Raw genomic sequence first — 21,360 nt, 5'->3', positions numbered from 1 at the left:
TGTTTGCATGTGTGTGTATAGAGAGTGTCCTATTTAGATGCTTCTGAATAACAAGGATGTTCTACGTGGTGATGGCAGATATGAGTATAGGAGTGGCTTCTTTTGGGGGGAGGCACAGACAGCAAGTTTATTTGGTGAATGCTGACGGCAAATATCATCCAAGAGAGACAATATGGGAAAGACGCTGTGATAAGAGAGCCTAGGGAGCCTTCAGGATAGATAGAAAATCTCACCAGGGGAAGACAACATGGGCTTTGGGAGACTGGGAAGGTCCTCAGCCATTCAGCACCGTAAGGACGAGCTCTGCCCCATGGGCCCGTCACCCCGACAGGATATGCCTCACAAATGCTTCACAGTCGATACAACCATTGCTGCCCTCGTTCCCTGCCACCAGCACCTCTACTTCTTCCTCTGTTATCTTCTCACCCAGTGTGACAAGAACATGCCAGAATTCAACACCCATGACGGTGCCATTTCCTTCCTTGTCAAACACCTGAAGTCCTTCTACATAATCTTCATAGGTGCCCTGGTCCTTGTTCTTGGCCACTGTCTGCAGCATGGGCAGAAAGTGCTCAAAGTCCAGCAACTTCACATTCATCTCATTACTCTTGGGGTTCCCCAGAACCTTGACCACCTCAGTGTTAGTGGGGTTCTGACCCAGGGCCCTCATCACATCCCCACATTGGTTGTACCAGATCTTGCCATCACCTATTTGGTCAAACAGCTGGAAAGCCTCCTTGAGCTCTGCAGTCTGGTCCTCGGTGAAGTCACACATCATGACTGCTCAGCTCCGTGGGACTTTTTCCTGCAGTAATGGCCAGGAGTGGCTTTTTATAAAGGATTTAAACTGATATGTGCCTCTTTACCCTGCCCCAGGCTTTCTTGGTTAGTAGCAAAGGGTGACTTGAGATGTAAGAAGTTAGCTCCGGCTGCCTCTGGAGACTCCTAGCCCACAGTTGACTAAATGTCACTTATTTGGGGATAAAGACTATTCAAAAGTTTGAAGAATTCTTCTCTCTTTCCTCTCCACCCCTCCCTGGGGAATGAGCCCTGAACCACACTCCTACTCTTACACTAAAATCCCCTTATTAATCCATTTAAAAATTTCTTCCTGAGACCTTTATTCATTTTCAATGGCTTTGATGTTGCTGTAACAATGGATTCAGAAATTGTTTTGGTTAATGAAATTTGACTCTCTGGAAAGCCCCATTCCTTCATTCCCCTTTGAAACATGCCTGTAATGATTGTGACAATGTACTATGGCAATTTAGAAAACTATAATTCCCTGTCAAAATTTTTAAGCTCTTCCTATTCTTAACAATGTCTTGGGAATATTGCTTTTATATTTTGTCCCCACAGTAGGCATCTGCCCAATGAAGAACACCATAAAAATAATATTTTTAAATGACGTTTTTATTTTTATTAAAACATTTTTAAGGAGACGAACTCTTATACATTTATCACTTCATATTATAACTACTTTTCTTTTTAAATTCCTGTCCATTCTTTTGAATATCTGCAATAGTTGAAAAGATTTAGAATGGATAACTGAACTTAGCAGATGTATGACAACTTCTTTTGTCATCTGTATTAGACTGTTTTCACGCTCCTGATAAAGACATATCTGAGACTGGGAAATATACAAAAGAAAGAGGTTTAATTGAACTCACAGTTCCACGTGGCTGGGGAAGCCTCACAATCATGGTGGAAGGTAAGGAGGAGCCAATCCTGTCTTACATGGATGGCAGCAGGCAAAGAAAGAATGAGAGAGATGCAAAAGTGGGAACCCCTGATAAAGCCATCAGATCTCATGAGACTTATTCACTACCACGAGAACGGTATGGGGGAAGCAGCCCCCATGATTCAAATTATCTCCCAACAGGTCCCTCCCACAACATGTGGGAATTATGAGAGTACAATTCAAGATGAGATTTGGGTGGGGACACAGCCAAATCGCATTGTTTCACCCCTGGCCCCCCCAAATCTTATGTCCTCACATTTCAAAACTAATCATGCCTTCCCAACATTCCCCCAAAGTCTTAACTCATTTCAGCACTAACCCAAAAGTCCACAGTCCGAAGTCTCATCTGAGTCAAGGCAAGTTCCTTCTGCCTATGAGCCTGTAAAATCAAAAGAAAACTAGTTACTTCCTAGATACAATGGGGGTACAGGCATTGAGTAAATATAGCCATTCCAAATGGGAGAAATTGTTCAAAACAAAGGGGTTACAGGGCCCATGCATGTCCAAAATCCAGCGGGGAAGTCAAATTTTAAAGCTCCAAAATGATCTCCTTTGACTCCAGGTCTCACATCCAGGTCATGCTGATGGAAAAAGTGGGTTTCCATGGTCTTGGGCAGCTCTGTTCTTGTGGCTTTGCAGGGTACAGCCTCCCTTTCAGCTGCTTTCATGGACTGGCATTGAGTGTCTGTGGCTTTTCCAGGCAAACAATGCAAGCTGCCAGTGGCTGTACCATTTTGGGGTCTCGAGGACTGTGGCCCTCTTCTCAGCTCCACTAGGCAGTGTCCCAGTAGGGAGTCTGTGTGGGGACTCCAACCTACATTTCCCTTCTGCACTGCCCTAGCACAGGTTCTCCATGAGCACCCTGCCCCTGCAGCAAACTTCTGTCTGGGCATCCAGATGTTTCCATACATCTTCTGAAATCTAGGAAGAGGTTCCCAAACCCCAAATCTTGACTTCTGTGCACTCACAGGCTCAACACCATGTGGAAGCTGCCAAGGTTTGGGACTTGCACCCTCTGAAGCTACAGTCCGAGCTGTACACTGGCCTTTTCTAGCCACAGCTGGAGCAGCTAGCATGTGGGGCACCAAGTCCCTAGGCTACACATAGCATGGGGATGTGGGCCCACTCACAAAACCGTTTACTCCTAGGCCTCCAGGCCTGTGATGGTAGCCATGAAGCCCTCTGACATGCCCTGGAGACATTTTCCCCATTGTCTTGGGGATTAACATTTGGCCCCTCATTAATTATGCAAATTTCTGCAGCTGGCTTGAATTTCTCCTCAGAAAATGAGTTTTTCTTTTCTATCACATTGTCAGGCTGCAAATTTTCCAAACTTTTATACTCTGTTTCTCTTTTAAAACTGAATGCTTTTAACAGCACCCAAGTCATCTCTTGACTGCCTTGCTGCTTAGAAATTTCTTCTACCAGGTACCCTAAATCATCTCTCTCAAGTTCAAAGTTCCACAAATCTCTAGAGTAGGGGCAAAATGCTGCCAGTCTCTGCTAAAACATAACAAGAGTTACCTTTGCTCCAATTCCCAACAAGTTTCTCATCTCCATCTGAGACCTCCTCAGCCTGGACCTTATTGTCCATATCTCTTTAGGCTTTGGTTAAAGCCATTCAACAAGTATCTAGGAAATTCCAAACTTTCCAACATTTTCCTGTCTTTGTCTGAGCCCTCCAAACTGTTCCAACCTCTGCCTGTTACCCAGTTCCAAAGTCACTTCCACATCTTTGGGTATCTTTTCAGTAACATCCCACTCCTGGTACCAATTTACTATATTAGTCTGTTTTCACACTACTAATAAAAACATACCTGAGACCAGGCAATTTACAAAAGAGGTTTAATTGGACTTACAGTTCCACATGTCTGGGGAAGCCTCACAATCATGGCAGAAAGTAAGAAGGAGCAAGTCCCATCTTACATAGATGGCAGCAGGCAAGGAGAGAATGAGAGAGATGCAAAAGTGGAAACCCCTGATAAAACCATCAGATCTCATGAGATTTATTTGCTACCAAGAGAGAACAGTATGGGAGAAACTGCTGCCATGATTCAAATTATCTCCCACCAGGTCCCTCCCACAATATGTGGGAATTATGGAAGTACAATTCAAGATGAGATTTGGGTGGGGACACAGCCAAACCATATCATCATCACTGTTTCTTCTTTTTTTCCTATACAATCTAATGGGAGCTCCAGACAAGAATTACCCTTTAATTAGTTGGGTTTTTGGCTACATTATTCTTGCTTCTCCATTCACTTTTGGTTAAATGCATTTATCATTAGTGCATCTCCTTTTCCTCCTTCTCCTTATTCTTTTTCTCCTATATCTCCTTCTCTTTCTTCTTCCTTTTCTTTTACTTCTTACTCTTCGTCCAGACACTGCCAAGTATTTCCATGAATTATCTTTTACACCCTTTATCACAGCTCTATTACGGAAGTACTATCCTATTTTAGAGATGAAAAAATGGAAGCTCTAGAAAGGCAAGACACCTTCTGAAGATCAAAAGCTAGAAGTGGTTAAAACAGGTCAATTTTTTGCCAGCCCCTAAATTCCTATTCTATTCTTTCACTCATTCATCATTTTAATTATTCTTTCATTTAACAATACACATTTAATACCTAATTATCTTTCAAGTATATGTTGGGTGCTTAGTTAGATACAAGAAATAAGATATAATATCTGCTCGGAGAGGTTTGTATGCGGTGTGTGTGGTGTTTGTGTGTTTTTTGTGGGATGCCAAATGAGTAAATAATCCCACTATTGCATTTCCAGTGTGATTGATATAGTAGAGATAGTTACAAAGCATCACTTAAGTACCAACGAAGAGTCACTCTGGAGAACCAAATAAGGATTCACCAGGAGGTAACATTTGATCTGTATTTTGAAGGATAAATTTACATTCACAAATGGAAAAGACAGGAAGAACTTTCAAAGTTATAGAAGATTATATTTTCTTTGAGGAATAAAAAGAAGTTCAGGTTAGCAGGAACACAGGGACATCATGGAATCATAGGGAAATGATTGTAGAAAGTGTTAGGAATAGGATGTGAAAGATAGCATTCAGTTCAGGAAACAATAGAGAGTTAAAGGGGGAGGTTTAAGGTCTCCTGATTTTTTTTTTTTAAAGAAAGATGTGAATGACATATTTTAAAATAGCAACTGTATTTATTCATACATTTAGCCAACAACCATTTATGATGCATTTATTGTTGGCAGGCATTTTGGAAAACAGTAGATGAGTAGATTATAAACAGGAATTAGATATTCAGGAAATACACTCTTTTGTGGGAAAAATAATACATACTAAAAAGCCTAGAAAATAATATTGTAAGATGATCTGATATAAATTTTATGAACATGCTGCGGAGACAGAGGACAATGGAAGATATGTGTGACAATGAAAAGGAAGAGAAAGAGCCACAAAGATATTACCTTCCATCCCACTAAAAATTACTTTCCTCTAAGAACAAAACTAAACATAAAATTAGTGATTAGGAAAGAAATGTTTGTATCTCAGTGAAGAAGAATCATACTTAGTAAAGGTTTATCCAGATTCTGACGATAAATATGACCTAGATTCTTTATGCTATAATGACTTGAGGTTCCAGGATGGAATTGACCCAATGACACTCTCCCTTGAGACAATCAAAGTCTCTTTTAAAAAGACTAGCAAAGATTTATGTCATACATTTCCAGTCCACATACAATACTCAGAGGCCAACAGGGATCCTATAAATGACGAAGAGAAAGATAAGATGTTGTTTGACTGAGCTGAGCCTTCTACTCATGATTGGTGTACTTCACTTGCAAAAGCCTCATAAAGGTTGTCCTGCTGGTGCAGTCTTTAAACATAAACATCACAAAGTCTCTTGCTGGGTTTTTGGTGGGGGCCGGGGTGTCTATTGTAATATTCTGAGTCTCTGGGTCCAGTCCTTGACATCAGCTTCCTTAAAAATAACTCAGTTTTACTGGTTAACTTAAGGTTCTTTACACAGCCTCAAAATCCACTGATGCTGCACTTATTTTTGCAGAAAAGTTGCTCCCAAACTGGGGAAGCTTTGATCTTCTGTCGTCAAAAAGCCAGTATTGGTACAATGATTATAAAAGGCTTCTTAGATCATGTGAACAAATAAGTATATGAAGAAAGTAGTAGTAAAGACTTACTTTTTCTTGTCCTATTTATTTTTTTATAAGAGTGAGTTCAATTATGGATAAATCTTAGAAACACTAAACCTTTTTTCTTCACCTCTGCTTCTATTTTTAGAAGAGAGATTTTTAAAGTTCCAGAAGATGATGAGGAAATGACCTGTGTGCAAGCTGCCATGTCTTTAATAATTAAAGCATTTTGAAAGTTAGGTGGAAAGGCAGTCTCCAGGGATGGTTATGTCTGCATGGGAACAAATAGGTAAAGTTGATAATCTCAAGAGACTTCTAGCACGATGTAAGCACTAGACTTTACTCTTCCCAGTCTTTTTTGTACGTGGGACTTGGTGTCAGACTACACTTAGGTTATAAACAACGAGAGGGCAATGTTTCTTGCCACTTGGCTTGTTACCCCATGCTTTTCTATGCTGCCATAAACATTTTGAACATTATTAAATGTATTTTTGAGAATAATGGTCATGGAAATGTTACCTATTTAGAATGGAACGGAATAACCTAGAAAGAAAAGAATGGAAATGTGTCTAAGAAGTAACAATACATTTTTTCTTACTTCTAAACAAAAGGGATCTCACTAATTTTAAAAGAACAAAAAGATACATCCACTAATATAATATATTCCGGATTTCACTTTGAATCTCAATGAAAGCATGTCGATTCAAGTTTCCTTGCAATGTAGTGCCAATTTTATTCACTATTCTAAGAGACGGTAGTGGCACACTAAGCTATAGAAACCATAAACCTCTAATCTACTATAATTCAATGGTCTCTGTTATATACTTAGTAGATAATCAGGGTAATGGAGTGACCCTTAAAACCAGAGGGCTTGGCTGAGTGGCCTTATACAGTCTATATTTTATGTCTACGTCTGTTTCTAATTCTTCAATCTGAGCATCATAATTTCTGACTTCTTTTTACATGCAAGCACTCTCTGAAGAATTGAACTGATTTCTCAAATGTAGATGCAATGGTGACTATGTGATAAGCTAACATAAGTTATCAGGGTTTTTGTAGCCACTGACAAATGCCAGGAGGATATATTAGACAATTCTCTCAACTACCCAGCTGTCCTCTCATGCCCACATCAGAATAAAAAGAAATATTTTTTGCATGGAAGTATTTTTTCCATGTTTGTATGGAAGCAGCCAAATCCATATGGTCCCCTGAGCATCTAGTAAAGGAATAATAAAAGGCAAGGCAGCCAGTTCACTGCAGGGGACTCCTGAGGGTGGAAGAAGAATTTCAAAAAATTACACACACATGCATGCACACTCACACACACACCACACACACACACACACTCTGAACCACGATTCAGTTAAGAAACTGAAGGTAACACCTTGTAGGTATATAAAGAATAGAAAAGAAAGCCCAAGGGTTTCAGTATGTACACAAAAGGACAGGCCAGGGCAATTCTGATAAGTGTGTTTAGCTTGATTACACAGTTTCAATAATTATCTGAAATAATTAGGTAAATATCAAAAGCTCAACACATTTTTGCTGCCATCTAGATATTGAAAGAGCCATAATTTCTCTGCCTGTGAACATAGCGATTATTTTCCTATCTCTATAGGCTTTGCTGCACTCTGTGTTTTCTGACGTAAGTAAACTCTTTTACGGTCTTTGTTAGCTGACTGTAGGCAAGGAGTTTCAGAAAATTTCAACTTGTCATTCTTACAGCACTGTTTCTGTTCATATATGATCCATCAGTAGGGGTTTAAGATATGCCAGTAGTTAATATTAGTGATATGTACTTGAAACAATATTATGTTGGACTTTTCTCATTTTTTTTTCTTGTGGTTGTTCATTGTTTATGAATTATTTCTCTGGGGAAGTTGTAATTCTACAAAGGCAGAAATTAAGTCCTTATTTTCTTTGCCCTAACATACTCAGGGCTCAAAACTGATAAGTTCAGGAGTGGTTTAGAGTATAAAAAGTTAATGAATTAATGTCATTAAGGCCTTTAAAGCTTTGAAAGTATCACAGGGGAAGTTACTGAATATAAGACGTTGTTCCAAAGAACGCACAGTGTAACAGTAGGAAGCTGAAAGTGAAATATTTTAAAAATAGGAGGAAAAAAACCATCAAGAGTATAGACCAGGAAGAGGTTTGTTGATTGATTGAAAAGGAAGGAAGAAGAAAAGTCCAAGCAAAAGACTAAATACAGTATAATTGGATATCATCCAGGCTTCTATTTCTTGAATTGCTTTAGGAGATACTTCTGTGGTATGTGATATTTGTACCCATCTTCTTTTCTGTCTGTTCAGTCTAAAACGATTTCCATGTACAGTCATTATTTATATTTTGGGATGAGGACAATAGTGAAGGACGTGATTTAGACAATTTTCATGAAGTGGAATGAGTTCATTAAATCTGCTCACATTTATTACAGCTTTTTTTTTTTCTTTCTCAGCATTTGATAGGATTGCACAGCCTTTGCCCCTCTTGAATTTAAGCCACGAAATGCGAGTGAATGTTATGTTACACTTCTGCTGAAGTCTTCTTTTTTTTTAATTTCAACTTTTATTTTAGATTCAGAGGGTACATGTGCAGGTTTTTTTGTATGGATATATTGTATGATGCTGACGTTTGGGGTATAATTAAACACATCACCCAGATAGTGAGCATAATACCCAATAGGTAGTTTTTCTACCCTTGTCCTCCTCTCTCCTTCCCCCTTCTTGTAGTCCCCAATGTCTACTGTTCCTAACTTTGTATCCATGTGTACCCAGGGCTTAGCCCCCACTTACAAGTAAGAATATTCAGTATTTGGTTTTCTGTTTCTGTATTAATTCACTTAGGATCATGGCCTCCAGAGGCATCCATGTTGCTGGAAAGGACATGGTTTTGTGTTTTTTTATGGCTGTGTAGTATTCCATGGTGTATAGGTGCCACATTTTCATTATGCAATCTGCCATTGATGGACACCTAGGCTGTTTTCATGTCTTCGCTATTGGGAATAGTGCTGCCATGAGCAAACATGTTCCATAGTTCCTCCCCCTGTCTGGGTAAACTTAGAAGCACAAGTTGAGATGGAGCATTCTTTAACCTACATTTCTGTGTGACTGTAATGTGTAAATCCTCCTGACAGTCATTTTCTTATGCAATATGTAGGATGAGTAAAAAATATATTTTCATCCACTGAGTGTTGGAGCTGTTCCTGATGATTGAAGAATAATCTGCCTTGTTCTGACTGATACAGGGCATTAGATAGATGATTCCCTGAAGACCACTGGCCTGTTAACATGTAAGAGGTTGGTTTGCATACTTAATTCTGGGATGATTCCAAATTCCCCGGTGGTTCTGATCCTACTGAAGAAAAATATACAATTTACATACCAGCTGAGAAATTGAGGAAAATCATAGAAATATTTTCATTAATCGAGGAAGAAAGAACATAGGCAGTTCCTCTGAATAGCACACTCCTGCTTTCTTTGCAGTTTCATTGATGTATTGATTTTATGCAATTTGTCCTCCTTCTTGAGTTAGTTTAGGAGGTTCCATAGAGTAACCCTACTCCAGAGCCATCCTTCTGGATCACATTTAAAATAAGAGTGGAGGAAGTGTTTGAATTCAGAGAAGCTCAGTTATCTTCAGTATCTTTGACCTCGAGACTGCAACATGACACACATGTAGTGCTGTCAACAGCAGAAACAATGGGCTCCTTTGCTTATGTTGGTAAGTTCTCAGCTACTGCCTTATTTCAGCAACTTCAATATGAAGATTATCCTCTAATAATCTGTCCATGTATGAAAAACATTTTCAATCTCTGGGAGCTTCTCACATTCTTAGATATTTTCCAAAATAGTTTTTTTTTCTTTTCTTTTTGTTCGTTTGTTGCACATAGCTCTTTACCAAGGTCATTTTATTCTTTCTCTTAGAAAGCAGAAAATGGTATATGAACAGCTGGGGTTGGGGGTGGGGAGAACAAAAAGCAGAGCATGGTTTTATCTGTTGTCATATTACCTATGAACAAACACAACACCAAGCCTTAATTCCTATAATTGACCATGGAAAAATGATTAATATTTGTAATATCGTGAGTGGATGGAAAAAAGAGTGTAAAACACACCATATAAATCATGGAACCAATTAAGTATGTGTTGGGGTTGGAGGGAGGGTAAATTCACTAAGAAAAGGTGTTTTCATTATTTTTTCTTTCATCTCTTTTCAGAATGACACAGTAGGAGTAGATAAGATTGAATCTCTATTTTTTATTTATCTTATTAAAATTGCTGGTGCTGAACTTTCTTTCAGGTTAGTTCTCTGTTAACTTTTTGAGGGAACACATATTTTTCATGAGTAATAGGCAAAATAACAATTTGTTCACGATGTGGTATGCTTCCCAGTGAGATAATATAACAGAAACACCTAACATGCTTCCTAAATCAAAAATATGTCACTCCTATATTTCTCAAACTATCAAAAATTGGCTCAGCATTTGTGGGCACCTTCTACAGCGACACATAGAGTTTGAGAGTATGTGAGAAAATAGCAGAAATCATATCATAGAGAACTCATAGTTTCATATAGAAAAAATTGGGATTCTGCATCATGAAGGTTAATAAACTCAACTTGAGTTTGATGTTTAGTTTTCTTAGTAAGGTAAGAGAAATCTAAACCTCCAGCTCTACATTTGATAAAGGTGGAAATAGTAATGCCTTTTCTATCTACCTTATATGTGCTGTGTAGATAATAAATTATTGCATAACTCTAAAAATCTCTCTCTCTCTCTCTCTATAGATATATATATATAGATTTAGAGGGTACGTGTGCAGGTTTTTTTATATGGATATATTGTATGATGCTGATGTTTGGGGTATAATTAAACCCATCACCCAGATAGCATAATACCCAATAGGTAGTTTTTCTACCCTTGTCCTCCTCTCTCCCTCCCCCTTCTTGTAGTCCCCCCAAAATCTCTCTCTCTCTCTCTCTATATATATATATATATATCTGCCCCTCTCTCTATATATAAATATATAAAATAGGGTATTTTATATTTATATATAGAGAGAGAGAGAGAGAGACTGAGTTTTGCTCTTGTCTCCCAGGCTAGAGTGCAGTGGCGTGATCTCGGCTCACTGCGACCTCCGCCTCCCAGGTTCAAGCAATTCTCTTGCCTCAGCTTCCCAAGTAGCGGGATTACAGGCACCTGCCACCACGCCTGACTAGTTTTTGTGGTTTTAGTAGAAATGAGGTTTTGCCATGTTGGCCAGTCTGGTCTCGAACTCCTGACCTCAGGTGATCCCCACCTTGACCTCCCAAAGTGCCAGTATTACAGGCATGGGCCACCATGCCCAGCCTAAAAATGTCTTTATATTTAATAAAAATGTCTTTATATTTTTAAACACATTTAAGATTAATGTGTGGATGATGAGAAATATGTATTACAAAAGAGAAATGTATAGAAACAGTACAGTAAGTTCAAAAGCTACCAGAGTGGTTCAGAAACCAGGAGCTAAAATGCAATTTTAGGGCTACGTCGCAGGAAGGAAAAGAAACAGACACATATTTGAGACACAGTAATTCTGAAGCCTGGGCAGAGAAGTTAAAAAGTGAACTAAAATATTGAGTCTAAATAACTAAAGAGACTGTCTTATCATTTTCAGTGACCTGATTCAGAAGCAGGTAATTCTGAAGTGGTGACAGAGACAAAAAGTTTAACGTTAGTCATGTTGGGTTTAGGTGATGTAACCTAGCTAGGTCGAATATGTTTGTAATGCAATTGACAACAATGAACAAGAGCTCAGGAGAGAAGCCCACATGAAATCTTGATTTACAATAATCAATGAGGTTTGTGAGAAAGAGGCCCCCCAAAGAATAAAATGCCTATAGTTTTAGCATGCAACAGATTTATTAAAGATATATTAGAGACATTAAAAACTATAAAGAGGCGGGGTGCGGTGGCTCACTCTTGTAATCCCAGCACTTTGGGAGGCCCAGGCTGGTGGATCACAAGGTCAGGAGATCAAGACCATCCTGGATAACACGGTGAAACCCCGTCTCTACTAAAAACAATACAAAAAATTAGCCAGGTGCCGTGGCGGGCGCCTGTAGTCCCAGCTACTTAGGAGGCTGAGGCAGGAGAATGGCGTGAACCCGGGAGGCAGAGCTTGCAGTGAGTGGAGATCGCGCCACTGCACTCCAGCCTGGGCGACAGAGCGAGACTCCATCTCAAAAACAAAAACAAAAAACTATAAAGAAATACCGTGAACCAGATGATGCCCACACAATTGAAAGCTTGGAAGGAGTGAATAATTTTTAGAAAAAAGCAAAAGTTACACAGCTGGACTCATAAAACATAGCCATGTTTAGATTAACATTAGGAAATTATATTAGCCAAAAAAAAAAAAAGTATTCAGTACCACCACCCTTCCCTCCAAATGGAACTGAGGCCAGATAGTTTCGCAGGCAGTTTTTACCACATTTTAAAGGATCTGTAACTTATATGCCTTTTCCATGGACAATAGAAACAAAAGAAAGCCATGTATTTAAGAACTATACAACAAAAGGAAATCTGTTCATTTCAATTCAAGAACATAACAAGGATCTCTGTTAGCAATCCTTCCGCTCAATATTGAATTAATGGTTCAAAACAAAGTAATACATTTAAAAACAAGTGATATAAAGATTACAATACTTGTTATTATCATTTGATACGATTGTCTCCTAGAAAAATTTCATATACTCTACAAAGTTTTGGAATTTATAAGAATTCAGGAAGATTGCCAGGAGAACACTCACCATACAGAAATCATTAGCATTTCTGTATAGCTGCAATAAACATTGAGAGAACAGAAACATAATGTATCTAGAAAAATATCTAACAAAATAAGTGCTAATTGAATGATAAAATATACCATGTTCATGGATGGAAAGATTCAATAATGTGAAAACATATGGCTTTTCTCCAAATTAACTAATACATTAATTTTAAGTACAATTAAAATCCCAGTTCCTAGAATTCATATGAAACAAGAAAGAGCCAAAAGTGGAGGGATGATTTGGAAAAAAATAATAAAGTGGAAACACACAACAGATATCAAGACACTCTGCCACTACAGTAATTAGGCCTGTTTGATATGTGCACAAGAGTGAAAACAAATAAGTCAGTGAAATAGAATGGGGGTCCAGAGAAAGATCTGTACATGTATGGAAACTTTATGTGTTACAAAGGTAGTTTAAAATTAATCGGGAAAAAGACAAATGTGTAAGTGGTATTAGATTCTTTGGTTATTAATCTGAAAAAAATATAGTTAACACAATACTATAATTACTTATAGGTAGATTAAACATTTGTGTGTGTAAAACTAATTTTTAAAAAATCAAAAGATAGTATTTATGATCTCAAGTTAGGAAAGGATTTCTTAAACAAGAAAAAAAACACAAACCATAATTGAAAAATATTCATAAGTGTGGCCATTTTAAACATAAAACATAATTTCAAGGAAAAAATACCATTAACAAAATAAAAAGAAAATCCATACAATTAGAAGCTATAAAAAGCAGTGCATTTAGACCCAGAATTTATAAATAACTACAAGTCCATTAGAAAATGAAAAACAACCCAAAAGAATAATGAACATGTGAGCAAGATATTCACTAAAAGAGAACCTAAAAGTTTCATAAGCTTAATTTTACTAGTAACCAGAGAATTTCAAAATAAAAATAAAATTTCTTTTCATATGGTGGCTCATGCCTGTAATCCCAGCACTTTGGGAGGCCGAGGCAGGTGGATCACCTAAGGTCAGAAGTTTGAGACTAGCCTGGCCAACATGATGAAACCCCATCTCTATTAAAAATACAAAAATTAGCTGGGCGTGGTGGTGGGTGGCTGTAATCCCAGCTATCTGGGAGGCTGAGGCAGGAGAATCGCTTGAACCTTGGAGGTAGATGTTGCAGTGAGCTGAGATTGCACCATTGCACTCCAGCCTGGGTGACAAGAGAGAAACTTCATTAAAAAAAAAAAAAAGTTCATGTTAAAAATTTGAATAGTAAAAAGCACAGAACAAAACCTTCTAATTCTCAATAAGGAAGATAATGAACAAATTGTGTAAGATTTATAAGACATCATAGAAGATACAGTGAATGAACTAGAGAGCTACACATATCAACGTGAGTTAATCCAAAAGGCATTACAATGAGTTTTTCAAAAAGCAAAAGGGTGGATACATTTTTTTTGGCATCAAAACACAGAACAATTTTATATGTATTTGTCTTCTGGGCTGCTGTCACAAACTACTACAAATTTAGTGCCTTAAAACAACGTAAATTAATCATTTTAGTTTGTAAGTCAGAGGTTGAATTCTTAACCTTAATCTATCTGCTAAGTTCCTTTTTTCATGTAAGATAACATATTAACAGTTTCTAAGGAAGGGAATGTGAACATGTTGGGGGGTTATTTTGCTCTATATCACAATTTATATGTTTAATGGAAAATATCTATTGTAAAATTACAGAACAATGCATGGGGATAATTGGTACCCAATTCAGGATATTGGTTACCTCTAGATTGAGAAATTAGAGAAAAATTGGATTGAGAAGAAACTCAGAGAAAGACTATTGTTCCTCCATTATTTACTACTTAAAAAGATGGATTTGAAACTAAAAATTCTAGTGTTTCATCAGTTAAGTGAAGGAGAGGGTAAGAGGAAAGAACATTGTATTTTTTTTATCATAACATTTATATTTATCAGTATCTTTGAATATTTCATAACAAAAATATTTAAAAGGAAAGGAAGAAAATAGAAAAAAAAATTTGTGTGAAGAATTGGTAAAATATTGAATCAGTGAAGTGGATATTGTGATAATTGAAAATAGATAAAACTAGAATGGTTAGGCCAGACACTTAAACCTTAGTAAAGTAATAGAGGAGGTTTTTAGCTGTGAGTGACGAAGAGATGATGATATTAGGGACTTAATATGGCAAAACTCAAAGCAATCATGATGAATGTGGTAAGGAATAAAACGTTGAGTTAATAAACAGAGCCACCAGAGTAGATGGTCAACTACAAGAAATAGTATCAGGCATTTAGAAACACACAGTTAAGTTTAGAACGGTCACTACAAATAATGTGATTGAAGAAGATTGGAGGGATAGATAAGAGCGAGTGCAGACAAGGATCCACCAAGTCAGGATCACCCACATTGGCAGTATACTCCACAGTGTTTTTCTACTTCCTTAACACTTTTTTGAAGCCTACTATTTTAAACAGTAGGGGGGAAATGGATTATATTGGGGGGAATTTGCATGAGAGACAAAGGGATAATGGATTCTAGAATTGCAAGAAAAGCATCAAAATAGATAACTATGGGTTTCAAAATAAGGAAATAGGTAATTTTTAAAAAGGCAGATCTGAAGATGAGAAGAATTAGAACCCAAAAATTAAATGGGCCAGGATGAGCAGAATACAAAGTTATACCAGATGTGGAGCAATAGGCTAGTTAAAGGGTGATTGCATGAAAATCTGAAAAACTTCAAATTTATGACCTAACATGAACTTAACATAAATTTTGATGAAATAGCCTTGAAAGTTTAGTGAGGTGAATGATAGTGGGCATTCTAACATGTGAATGACTGTTCGCACATCTCTCGGTTTCCTAAGACTAACTAAGACTATATCCCTCTCCATCACAAGTCATATGGTTTGGCTCTGTGTCCCCACTCAAATTTCACCTTGAATTGTAATAATCTGCACGGTTCGTGGGAGAAATCCAGTGGGAGGTAATTGAATTATGTGGGTGGGTGTTTCCTGTGCTGTTCTCGTGATAGTGAATAAGTCTCACAAGATCTGATGGCTTTATAAATGGGAGTTCCCTTGCCCACAGTCTCCTGCCTGCCACTGTGTAAGATGTTACTTTGCTCCTCAGTCACCTTCAGCCATGGTTGTGAGACCTCCCCAGCCATGTGGAACTGTGAGTCAATTAAAACTTTTTCCTTTATAAATTACCCAGCCTTGGGTATGTCTTTTTTAGCAGCGGGAGAACAGACTAACACAATACCCTTTTGGCGCTATTGTCTTTTTGCTTTCTGCCGTCCTCATCATGGTTTTTTTCTGATGATGTACCTCTTATAACCTGTATAGCAAAGGGTGTTTCAAGAGAGAAGGTAATAAAAAATAGTGTTTAGAATTTAAATCAAACTTTTTAGAATTTACCCATGCTTTTGAAGTGACTTGTATGATATCACGCAGAGGCAGAAAGTGGACTAGAATGAAGTTCTTATACATCCTAGCCTAAAGTCCTTCTCTAGGACACCACATTGTCTTTTAAAAATAAAGAAGGCACCCAGATCATGTAACAGTTGAGTAAAAAAGAGGGCTGGAAAGATAACTGGGAAGACACTGAGCCCGCATTTCACTGGGCTTTTTCATCCTTGGATAAAGCTAGAAATCTCGATGTGATCTGTTTTATATTGTGTTTAGAATGGATATTTCTACACACGGCCAGCAAACGAAGGTACATTTCCTCTTGGTGCTAGAGGGCATTATGGGTGGGAATGACACCATTAACTGATGGTTTATTGCTTGGGAGAAATATTTGGACATCCTGTTTGCTTGATCAGCAGTTAAACCCCTGGTTGCTGTTTTGACCTTGGTTCACCCAGAAGATTATTTCTATAAACCTGAAAACTGAAACCAAGTAAGAACACTTGCACAAAAGAAGTCCAAAGGAAGAAAGTAAAATCTTTTGTTTATCTCTAGGGCGTGAACGTCTGCCAAAGACTATTCTACTGTTCCCTCTCTGGAAACAAGGTGATTTGCATTTCTCCTGAGTTTTAGCTCCTGATTAACTATGTAAATAACTTTATTCAACAATGCCTTCTTTTCCCCTTGATTTTTGACCTTTAGAGCCTCTTACTAGTGTTTTTGGGAATTACTAAAAGAATATTAAATAACGGAATTTCAGAAAATAGGTGAAGGTTTAGTGAAAAATGTCATATTAAAGTATAAGCAGCTTAAAATAAACATAGTTTTATTAACGATTATGTTTCTAAATTGCTAATCATAATTATCTTACTATATGATAAATAATAGGAAAATCTTTGGAGTCTAACTCCCTGCAGCTAACAACACATAAATATGAATGATAAGAGTTATTAGCAATATATCTTGTCAGATTCGTGTGTTGCAGTTAGGTTGGGCTCCAGACCCCCTGCCTGAGGATCTCTAAGTGTGTTAGGAAGCACCGCTCTTTGTAGAGAGCTTTATAGAGCCCTTGAACATGCTGTCCTTTTTGTTCGTTTGTTATGCTTTGTTTCTCCAAACTCCACTGTTAGTATAAATATTGTCCTGGATACTACTCTAATGAGGAAAATAAGGCTTAGAAATTTCTCCACAGTAGTTCAAAGCTGGTAAGTGCTGATCTGGTCTTGAATCCAAATGTTTGGACTGCATGTTTAGTGCTTTTCCTTATTAAATCAATGCAGAAAAGTTGATAACCAGTAATAATTTCGTTCTCTGCCCTGTTTCTTACCAGGCTTAGCCAAAGCGCTATTTTTTATTCAACGACTGTACCACGCTTCATGTATGGAATTGCATGGACATAATAAACCAGGAATTTGCTACTTGCAACAAAGACATTATAATTTTTAGAGATATTCGTGGAAGGTTCTAAAAAAGGAAGAAAACTTCCATTTTTATGTAATTATTCAATTCTAAGCAAGAGCCAAAGAATAGTTTTATAAGATTACTATTGATTAACATCTGCCAAAAGTTTTCTTGCATGTCAAACAAAACAAACCGAGACAAAATAATAAAAAATAATGTAATAACAAAGCAATAAAACAACAGTATTAACACACAAGACAAAATAATAAAAAATGTAATAATGAAGCAAAAAAAACAACAGTATTAACACACAAGACAAAATAATAAAAAATAATGTAATAATAAAGCAGTAAAACAGTATTAACACACAAGACAAAATAATAAAAAATTAATAATGAAGCAAAAAAACAGTATTAACACACAAGACAAAATAATAAAAAATAATGTAATAATGAAGCAAAAAAAAACCCAACAGTGTTAACTATCAGAATCTGCCCACCAAAAAAGAAAATAATAAGGTAGCAAAGAGGCTACTGAGCTTTAGGGTCCCTAGGTTTCTTTCACTCCAGTAAAGCTTGGCTAAAATAACACAAATCCTATAGCTTACTAATTTTTCAGGCCAATATTTGGGTATAATTTGTGTGCTTTATAGGCCTGGAAAACCCACAAGAGGCCACAAATTGCTGACGTAACTGTCTTTGAATTTAACAAAGCCCATTACCGCGTCAGTGAGGAGGACGGGTGGAAACTCAAGGGGCTACGTTTTCTAGGCACCCAGAGGGGCTTTTCACTGCAGCTACTGAAATAATAAACTCCCTTGATTTTTGGCGCTGACCAGAGTAGTTTTAACAGTTCACTTCTAATCGCAGGTAATTCTTTTTTTATTATGTCATTTTAGATGCTGTTATTACACATACGGCAAATGTTGCTATGTTACCGAAAACCGTAAACTGCACATATGATATCAGTCTTAACAAAAATGAAACTGTTTGTAGACTAGGATTTAAGGGTAAGGGGGTGTGTGTGTGTGTTTGTGTTTCAATCTACCCACCATTCATTTCCAGAATAGACTTTATGATGTCTGGAATCTGAGCTGAACTTTCTGTCCTCTCTCGTTTCAATTAAAAGAAATTAAGAGCTTGCCCATTATCTTTCCAGTAAATTTTCATGGAAATTCTGGAGTAGGGAAATTTCTAGCAACCACATTTCATTCACTTCCCAGAAATAGAGATTAAGTTTGTATAGTCTGAACAGGAAGTGAAAACATGTTTTTTTTTTTTCTTAGAAAAGGCAACTGCTTTTAATTAAAAAGAACAAAAACAAAACAAAACACAAACAAAAACATGAGACAAACTACATTTGATGACTTCTGGAAGATTTTTATCCTGATAAATGATAGTATGCTTAGTACAACTTCAAGGGACAAAGATGAACCATTAGACAAAAAAAATTGTCTCTCTTTTTTTGTTTTGTTGCTTAAATTAATTAGGATTTACCATTTAATTTTTTATTTATTTATGTATTTATTTATTTATTTATTTATTTTTGAGACAAAGTCTTGCTCTGTTGCCCAGGCGCCGGAGTGCAGTGGTGCCATCTCGGCTCACTGCAACCTCTGCCTCCTGGGTTCAAGCAATTCTTGGGCCTCAGTCTCCTGAGTAGCTGGAATTACAGGTGCACGCCAACCACACCTGGCTAATTTTTGTATTTTTAGTAGAAACCGGGTTTTGCCATGATGGCCAGGCTGATCTCAAACTCCTGGCCTTAACTAATCTGTCCACCTCAGCTTCCCAAAATGCTGAGATTGCAGGCGTGAAGCACTGTGCCTGGCCAATTTTTATCTTGAAATAATTTAATCTCACATAAAAGATTCAAGAAAAAATTGTATATACATTTTTACTGAGATCCACCAATTGTTAACATTTTACCACAGGTATTTTATCATCCATTCATCTATCTAATTTTTACTTTTTAACCACTTGAGAGTAAGTTACAGAAATCTTGGCCCTTTACTTCTAAATTCCTAAATGTATATTTCCAAGAGTAAGGACCTTCACTTACATAATTACAGAACAATGGCCAAAATAAAGATTTTTTTTTACCATTGATATTGTTACCTACAAAGCTTATTTACAATCCATCAATTGTCCCAGTAACATCCTTGTAGTCATTTTTCCTACTTCTAGATCTAATTCAATATTATGCATTGCATCTAGTTTCCATTAGACCAAACCTTTGTGACATATGCACGTACATGCACACTTCATACCTCCATAACATCATGTCATTGTGGCACTAATATTCACCAATTAAGATCTTGGGGTTCTTCCTATACCCATCTCCCTTTTCTTCTTGGATATACAATAAAATAATAGTAACAGCAAACAAAGGAAGTAAACAAACAAAAGATCTTGAGAAATTTATGTAATTATGTCTTTTTAAAATCCCCTTTAAAGGATGATGCTGAAGTATGGGAGACTTTGAATGAAAAGGTGTAAAAGGTTATGAATCGTCTTCCCCTAACTCATGATGCCTCTGTAGGTTACACTCTGCAAAAACTTGCACAGGAAGGCATTCAGTGCACAGGATACTTCCAGCACAACAGGAGAACACCTCACCTGGCTGACAGGAGGTCTGTGAGCTGTGGGAACAACCCAATCTTTACCTGAAGGCTTGAAGCCAAAAAGGAAATGGCAAGACATTGAACAAGAGGAAAGGTGAAGTCAGTAGCCAAAGAAATTGCCAAAATAAGCCTCAAACCAGAGGAACTAGATAATCAAAACAAAGGCATAAGCATGTACTGGTATGTAGAGGAAGTCACCATAGAGTGTCATTTGTGAGAAAAAAAGAACAAAAGTAAAGAACATGTTCATTTTTAATTTTGTAAACATCCTTTGCTGGATATATATAATTAACTTGTGGCAGTGGAGTTATGAATAATAAGTGAATTTTATGCTCTTGTTTATCTTCTTAAAGTTTTACAATAAATATTTCCTTTTACTATTGAAAATCATTTCATATATACAGAGACAACTAGCTAGATAGAGACATACTACATATTCAAATAAGAACAAAAATCAGTTACCAATTGAGTGATAGAAGCTGGGTCTGAGACAGCAGCCCTGTGAATGGCAAAAGCTCAGAAGAGCAAACTAGTTCAGACTGATTTCTGTGGAGACTCCCAGAGGGACTGGGGTTTTTGAGCTCTTCGATGGACTTGGAACCACTTCACTAATATAAGATGATGTTCATCATATTCGTGAAGTCACTTATTACATGAACCCCATTTACATAATTGTATATGTGTAAATGAGCAACTTGGTTCCTTCATAGTTCCTAATAACTACTTAGGATGTCCACATGTTATTTTTCTTATCTTATAGTAGAGTTGGGGTCTGGGGGATGGTAAAGATGATAATCTAAAAGTGTTTGCTAGTGTTACTCCACAACACTAAAAATCTCACCTAAATCACCCTATCTACATGCAATGTTCAACAAGCTTTCCTTTTCGGATATATTAGGACACTCCAAACTTATATGTCTGGCTCCGATTGGGGTCTCAGGGAATTTCTGGTGTTTTCCTTTGCTGAGTAAAATGTCAATGTTGTATGTTTCATCATCGATGGAATCACCATTTTCAGGAGCACAAAATCACAGAGGTAGAAAATGAGCTGGTGAGGGAATTTAAATGTTTTTTATTTTTATTTTTTATTTTTAGCTGGACTCAGTGAGGCTGTGTCCTTAGCTACATTCCCACCAACACCATCTGCCAAACTACAGTGAAATTGCACACACTCCTGTGGATAGTTTCTAGGTGCTTACCAGTCTTTGGAAAGTGGGTATACATGTCCCAAATCATTTCCTTCTGAAAGCCAGGTACTGCGAGGTATAGGTCTCTTG

General features: G+C 37.2%; 1 protein-coding gene across 1 annotated transcript; it reads right to left on the bottom strand.

Annotated features, from left to right (window-relative positions):
* Nucleotides 1-273: 273 nt before the first annotated feature.
* Nucleotides 274-778, bottom strand: LOC100452166 (myosin light polypeptide 6-like). The gene has a single exon (XM_009251988.2). The coding sequence runs from the start codon at nt 776-778 to the stop codon at nt 320-322; it is 459 nt and encodes a 152-aa protein (XP_009250263.1). The 3' UTR covers nt 274-319.
* Nucleotides 779-21,360: the final 20,582 nt, after the last annotated feature.

This window comes from Pongo abelii, chromosome 19 (genome assembly GCF_028885655.2).
Source record: "Pongo abelii isolate AG06213 chromosome 19, NHGRI_mPonAbe1-v2.0_pri, whole genome shotgun sequence".
In the NCBI taxonomy this organism is placed as follows: domain Eukaryota; kingdom Metazoa; phylum Chordata; class Mammalia; order Primates; family Hominidae; genus Pongo; species Pongo abelii.
The sequence above is the reverse complement of the archived record's forward strand: the minus strand, read 5'-3'. Positions and strand labels throughout refer to the sequence as shown.

Bases quoted from the DNA above. Each gene is read 5' to 3' on its own strand.
- LOC100452166 (XM_009251988.2), bottom strand. From the start codon at position 778: ATGATGTGTGACTTCACCGAGGACCAGACTGCAGAGCTCAAGGAGGCT.